The following is a 7,475-nucleotide window of genomic DNA, read 5'->3' as shown; positions in this document are numbered from 1 at the left end:
CGATTTCCCCCTTTATGGCTGTTAGTATTTGCCTTATGTATTGAGATGCTTCTATGTTGGGTGCATAAATATTTACAATTGTTATATCTTCTTCTTAGATCGATCCCTTGATCATTATGTAGTGTCCTTCTTTGTCTCTTGTAATACTCTTTATTTTAAAGTCTATGTTATCTGATATGAAAATTGCTACTCCAGCTTTCTTTTGATTTCCATTTGCATGGAATATCTTTTTCCGTCCCTTCACTTTCAGTCTGTATGTGTCCAAAGGTCTGAAGTGGGTCTTTTGTAGACAGCATATATATGGGTCTTGTTTTTGTATCCATTCATCCTGTCTGTGTCTTTTGGTGGGAGCATTTAATCCATTTACATTTAAGGTAATTATCAATATGTATGTTCCTATTCCCATTTTCTAAATTGTTTTGAGTTTGTTATTGTAGGTCTTTTCCTTCTCTTGTGTTTCTTGCCTAGAGAAGTTCCTTTATATTTGTTGTAAGCTGGTTTGGTGGTGCTGAACTGTCTCAGCTTTTGCTTGTCTGTAAAGGTTTTAGTTTCTCCATCAAATCTGAATGAGATCCTTGCTCAGTAGAGTAATCTTGGTTGCAGGATTTTCTCCTTCATCACTTTAAATGTGTCCTGCCAATCCCTTCTGGCTTGTAGAGTTTCTGCTGAAAGATCAGCTGTTAACCTTATGGGGATTCCCTTGTATATTATTTGTTGTTTTTCCCTTGTTGCTTTTAAATGTTTTCTTTGTATTTAATTCTTGATAGTTTGATTAATATGTTTCTTGGCATGTTTCTCCTTGGATTTATCCTGTATGGGACTCTCTGTGCTTCCTAGACTTGATTAACTATTTCCTTTCCCATATTAGGGAAATTTTCAACTATAATCACTTCAAATATTTTCTCAGTCCCTTTCTTTTTCTTTTCTCCTTCTGGGACCCCTATAATTCAAATTTTGGTGGGTTTAGTGTTGTCCCAGAAGTCTCTGAGACTGTACTCAGTTCTTTTCATTCTTTTGTCTTTATTCTTCTCTGTAGTAGTTATTTTCACTATTTTATCTTCCAGGTCACTTATCCATTCTTCTGCCTCAGTTATTCTGCTATTGTTCCCTTCTAGAGTATTTTTTTTTATTCTATTGCATTCATTATTAGATGTTTTAGGATATTGGGGTATATCTTAAAACAGCAATGATAGCAAATAAAGGTCCAGCAAAACAAAAGAAAGAGGAAAGGAAGGGAGGGAGGGGGAGGGAGGGAGGAAGAAAGAAGGCAAAGAATGAAGCAATATCTCATAATTATTCTATGCTATATACTTCTATGAATCACGTGAAAAAACTAACTCAAAACTAGATTCCCACTCTTGAAGCTGAAAATCTCACAGTCTTCAGGAAAATGTTGGATAGCAAAGTTAGGAATGTGGGCATAGTGTTAGGTTTTCAGGGTAGACTCTATTCCATTCCCAATCTGTTTGAAAAATGAGATAAATGAGAGAAAACATCTTTTGAAATTTTGTCAAGATAACATAAAACGTACACAGAACAAGAACAGCCTTGGTATGTGAAGCACTTTGGTTATGACTGTTGTGTGATTTTCATTCCATTTCTTCCAGAGAAAAGCAAACACACAGAAAAATTAACATGAAGAACATGAACATTTGAGAGGATAATTTGGGGGGAAACCATGCCATACGTGGTATAAGTGCTTCAAATCTAATGTTGGAAATCGCCAGAATGGCTGTAAGAAACCCAGCCCAAGATAGAAATGTATGGGCTGCAAATAGGAAGCAAAAGTCAAAAGGAATTACTGAGGAGGGTGTTGAGCAGAAACTAATACAAACACAAATAAAAGCAAAGTCATAATTGCTTTGAGAATGGAAGAAATGAAGCATGTCTTTTAAGGGAAAAGAAAATCAGGAGATATAAATTCACAAAATTTGTTTTTGCAGCCCACAGTGTCCACTTAGTTCTGAGGCCAGTGACCCCTCACAGACAAGTGGTACCTAAACCAAGGAGCCTTCCCAGGGCCCCCTTCACATCCTTGTTCCTCAGGCTGTAGATGAAGGGTTTCCGCCTGGGGGTGAGCACGGTGTACATCACTGAGGCGATGGAGCTTCTCTGGGGAGAATGGGTCACAGCAGAAGTGAGATAGATCCCCACGCCTGTCCCATAGAACAAGGAAACCACAGAGAGGTGAGACACACAGGTGGATAATGCTTTATATTTGTCCGCTGCAGAGGAGATTTTCATTAAAGAGGAGACAATTCGAGAGTAAGAGAAGAGGATTCCAATGCGGGGAAACACACCCAGCAGGGCAGTGGCCACAAACAAGAAGATGTTATTGATGAGGATGTCAGAGCAGGCCACCTTGAGAATCTGAGCCAGTTCACAGAAGAAATGTGGAATTTCAGTGCCAGTACAGAAGTTCAGCCGCCTCAACAGTAGAATATGAATCAGGGGAGCCCAGAAAATGACGAGCCAACACATCAGAACCAGGAGGACACAGAAGCGGGGGTTCATGATGACCATGTAGTGCAGGGGATGGCAGATGGCCACAAACCAGTCATAGGCCATCACAGTCAGGAGAAAACTATCCATTACAGTAAAAATAAAAAAAAAAATACACCTGAGTGAGTCACCCTATGTAGGAGATGCCTTTGCTCTGTGTCTGGATGTTCACTAGCATCCTTGGGACAGTGGTGGAGATGAAACAGATGTCAACAAAGGACAGGTTGGCGAGGAAGAAGTACATGGGGGTGTGGAGGTGGGGGTCTGAGCTGATGGCCAGGATGATGAGCAGGTTCCCCAGCACAGCGACCAGGTAAATGGACAGGAACACTCCAAAGAGGAGGGGCTGCAGGTCAGGATCGTCTGAGAGGCCCAGGAGGAGGAACTGTGATACTCCTGTATGGTTTCCTGCTCCCATGTCGCTGGTGCGTCTGTGTTGAGCCTCATTAAGAAGTAGGACAGCAGGGATCCTTGTTCCCTCTTCTTGCCCCAAACATGGGCAAATGTCTGGGGAAGAGCTTTCATTACTGGATTCCAGATGTGTTTCTGTCTTTCCACCCAGCCTGGCCACTACTGTTCTGCCTCTTCCAGGAAGCCACGTCTCCATCACCAATACTTTTGGACCAGTGACTTGATTATTCCCTTCCTCCAAGGAAAGTTAGCCTGTTTGTATTGGTTCCCTTTGTCTCTTTGTCCCTGAGTCTCTCAGGGGTGACACAGAGGGCCCATGTCGAGTCTGCACTACATTGGGTTGTCTTACAGGAGAGCAATGCTGAGGTTGTGGAATTTATTTGTTTCTTTGAAGCAGGAACCAAGCCTGCTTGTTGATGGCTTGTTGATGATGTCGTCTTTCCAAGCTCCTCACTGCGTTTCTCAATTCTGAGAAAAAAAGGGATCATAGCCTTGTATTCACATGTACAACATGATGACCAGGGGCAAGAGCGATGCACAGAGGAGGGTCTTCAATAAGCTACTCCTGGTTGACACGTCAACTTGGCTTATGGAGAATTTTCACATGCAAATGACATCTGGTCAGCCACAATGTTACTGTTTCCATCCCAACAGATGTTTCTCCCCCAAGATTATCCTGCTGAATTGCTGAGCCTTTGGTTTTAAGTTGCATTTCCCATAAAAAAATAATAAATGTAAGAGTTTGTAGAAAGAAACAGGAGGCTTGGAGGACTCCTTTTCTTTCTGCTGTCCTCAAATCATCTCTTGTTCCAACCAAGAGATCAGAGTGGGTTTCAATGATTGATACCCTGCTGTGGTCAGGTTCTTGTAGTTCTCCAGCATCACACCTCTGTATAGCTTTCTCTGAATGGGGTCCAGTAAAGTCCATTCTTCCTGGGTGAAGTCCACAGCTACATCAGCGAAGGTCACTGAGTCCCGAGAACAACTTCTCAAACACTCAGCCATTATCCTTTCTGCATCTATCTTTTCCTCAGGAAGGCGAAAGTGTCCTTAGAACACCTCTCGAAGAAAAATCACGAAGGCTGCTTTGGAGGCTTTTGAAGAGGGGAGCACAGGATGAAACCTAAACGACCCCGCGGAAGCGCCCTTAGGATATTTCGCCGGGGCGGCCTCTGGACCTGGCTGTTCCGGGAGGCCCCGAGGCCGCAGCGGAAGTGAGCGGCGTAGGCGTCTCTAAGCTGACCCCAGGGCGGCCCGGGACAAACTCGTTCTAATTCCACCTTCCATTTGCTTCCCTCTCCTACGCGCCGGCCTACCGGACGCCAGATTGGGCCGAACCTAGAGTATTTTTAATTTCATTTATTGTGTTGTTCATCGTTGCTTGTTTCATCTTTAGTTCTTCTAGGTCCTTGTTAAATGTTTCTTGCATTTTGTCTATTCTATTTCCAAGATTTTTGATCATCTTTACTATCATTATTCTGAATTCTTTTTCAGGTAGACTGCGTATTTCTTCTTCATTTGTTAGGTCTGGTGAGTTTTTATCTTGCTCCTTCATCTGCTCTGTGTTTTTCTGTCTTCTCAATATGCTTAACTTACTGTGTTTGGGGTCTCCTTTTTCCAGGCTGCAGGTTTGTAGTTCCTGTTGTTTTTGGTGTTTGTCTCCAGTGGCTTAAGTTTGTTCAGTGGGTTGTGCAGGCTTCCTGGTGGAGGGGACTAGTGCCTGTGTTCTGGTGGATGCGGCTGGATCTTGTCTTTCTGGTGGGCAGGTCCACATCTGGTGGTGTGTTTTGGGGTGTCTGTGGACTTATTATGATTTTAGGCAGCCTCTCTACTAGTGGGTGGGGTTGTGTTCCTGTTTGCTAACTGTTTGGCATAGGTTGTCCAGCACTGTAGCTTGCTAGTCATTGAGTGAAGCTGGGTCTTGGTGTTGAGTTGGAGATCTCTGGGAGACTTTCACCATTTGATATTACATAGAGCTGGGAGGTCTCTTGTGGACCAGTGACCTGAAGTTGGCTCTCCCGGCTCAGAGGCACAGCACGGACTCCTGTCTTTAGCACCAAGAGCCTTTCATCCACATGGCTCAGAATAAAAGGGAGAAAAAGTAGAAAGAAAGACAGAAAGAAAGAGGATAAAATAAAATAAATATAAAATAAAATAAACTTATTAAAATAAAAAATAATTATTAAGAAAAAAGTTTTTTTTAGAAAAGAAAAAAAAGGAAAAACGGACAGACAGAACTGTAGGACAAATGGTGAAAGCAAAGCGATGCGGACAAAATCTTGCACAGAAGCATACACATACACACTCACAAAAAGAGGAAAAGGGGAAAAAATAATATATATTGCTCTCAAAGTCCATCTCCTCAATTTGGGATGATCTGTTGTCTATTCAGGTAATTCATAGATGCAGGTTGCATCAAGTTGATTGTGGCGATTTAATCCACTGCTACTGAGGCTGCTGGGAGAAATTTCCCTTTCTTTTCTTTGTTCGCAAAGCTCCGGGGGTTCAGCTTTGGATTTGGCCCTGCCTGTGCATGTAGGTCGCCTGAGGGCGTCTGTTCTTCGCTCAGACAGGATGGGGTTAAAGGAGCAGCTGATTCAGGGGCTCTCGCTCACTCAGGCCTGGGAGAGGGAGGGGTGCAGATGCACTGCAAGCCTGCGGCAGCAGAAACTAACATGACATTGCACCAGCCTGAGGTGCACCGTGCGTTCTCCCGGGGAAGTTGTCCCTGGATCACGGGACCCTGGCAGTGGCAGACTGCACAGGCTACCGGGAGGGGAGGTGTGGATAGTGACCTGCGCTGGCGCACAGGCTTCTTGGTGGCGGCAGCACCAGCCTTAGCGTCTCATGCACGTCTCTGGGTTCCGGGTTTTTAGCTGTGGCTCACGACCATCTCTGGAGCTCCTTTAAGCAGCGTTCTTAATCCCCTCTCCTCCTGTTCCAGGAAGCACAGAGGCAAGAAAAATTCTCTTGCTTCTTCGGCAGCTCCAGACTTTTTCCTGGACTCCCTCTCGGCTAGCCGTGGTGCACTAACCCCTTCAGGCTGTGTTCACGCCATCAACCCCAGTCCTCTCCCTGAGATCCAACCAAAGCCCAACCTCAGCTCCCAGTCCCACCCGCCCTGGCGGGTGAGCAGACAAGCCTCTCGAGCTGCTGAGTGCTGATCGGCACCGATCCTCTGTGTGGGAATCTCCCCGCTTTGTCCTCCGCACCCCTGTTGCTGTGCTCTCCTCCATGGCTGTAAAGCTTCCCCCCTCCACCACCTGCAGTCTTCTCCTGTGAAGGGGCTTCTAGTGTGTAGAAACCTTTCCTCCTTCACAGCTCCCTCCCACTGGTGCAGGCCCCGTCCCTATTCTTTTGTCTCTGTTTATTCTTTTTTCTTTTGCCCTACCCAGGTATGTGGGGAGTTTCTTTCCTTTTGGGAGGTCTGAGGTCTTCTGCCAGTGTTCAGTGGGTGTTTTATAGGAGAAGTTTCACGTGTAGATGTATTTCTGATGTATCTGTGGGGAGGAAGGTGATCTCCCCGTCTTACTCTTCCGCCATCTTCCTCAACTCCCTACCTGACTTTTGTTTAAAGAAATGTATTGACCAACAGTAACCCCAAGCATAAAAAAACATGGAAAATAATTCTCTACAGCCTGTTCAGCGGATTACCTCCTCTTTTGGAGGCTGATACACTTAAGGATGACAAGTCAAATTTGTGAGCCTGCTGGATGAAGAGGTTGATTCCATTAACGTACGGTCACCTCTCTCTGAAGTATCTCAGGTAGGTTGCCGACTGCCTTCGGCTCCAGGAGACCCTTCCCCGGTGAGCGTACCCAGAACCAGAAGCAAACTGAATCCTGCCTGCCTCGAGAAAGAACTGTTGAATCTCGAGCAGCGGAGACATATGTAGAGCTCATTGGAGCCAATACTTTTCTTTGAATGGGAAGAAACTGAGCAATAATTTTATCTTAATAATTTTACTTTGTAGTACCCAACTTTGTCAGTATTATGTAAAAGCTAATATTAATTTGAGTTTTACTACATGCCTGATGAAGAAACTGATGTTTATAGAAATTAAAATAATAAGAGACAGACTATTAGTAACTAATTCTCTAAAAATATGATTTCTTATCTGGCATACAAAGCCAGGATTCTAACATAGGTATTACTTCTTCCAGATTCAGTATATACTGTGCTGGCCAAAAAATTTGTTCAGGTTTTTCCATCAGATGTTATGATATATAAGACATTTCTCTCAGTGTACATCACCTTCCCTTCCTCTCACTCCTAGCTTACTTTGAAAGAACCACTCAATCTGTGTCTCTCTCTCTCTCTCTCTCTCTACACACACACACACGCACACACACACACACACACACACACAACACAAGCACACATTTGGTTCTCATTATTCATAGTAGTTTGTTCTATAAAGTCGCTATAAACACTGAATTAGTGAATCCTGATACTGAGCCATTGATCCTAGAATTAGGTTCCTGCACACCTCTGGTCACAATATTTCATCAACTGACCAGTACATGTCTTTGTTTTATGTGTTTCTGATTAAGGACACCTTA

General features: G+C 43.9%; 1 protein-coding gene across 1 annotated transcript; it reads right to left on the bottom strand.

Annotated features, from left to right (window-relative positions):
- Nucleotides 1-1,811: 1,811 nt before the first annotated feature.
- On the bottom strand, nt 1,812-3,308 carry LOC309825731 (olfactory receptor 7D4-like). Its single transcript, XM_082659392.1, is given in 2 exon segments — nt 1,812-2,634; nt 2,636-3,308. Coding segments are annotated over 2 exon segments (1,128 nt in total). The 5' UTR covers nt 3,110-3,308; the 3' UTR covers nt 1,812-1,980.
- Between the last annotated feature and the right edge of the window lie 4,167 nt (nt 3,309-7,475).

This window comes from Grampus griseus, assembly GCF_964374135.1.
Source record: "Grampus griseus genome assembly, chromosome: 8".
In the NCBI taxonomy this organism is placed as follows: Eukaryota; Metazoa; Chordata; class Mammalia; order Artiodactyla; family Delphinidae; genus Grampus; species Grampus griseus.
This window is presented reverse-complemented; position numbering and strand designations above follow the sequence as displayed.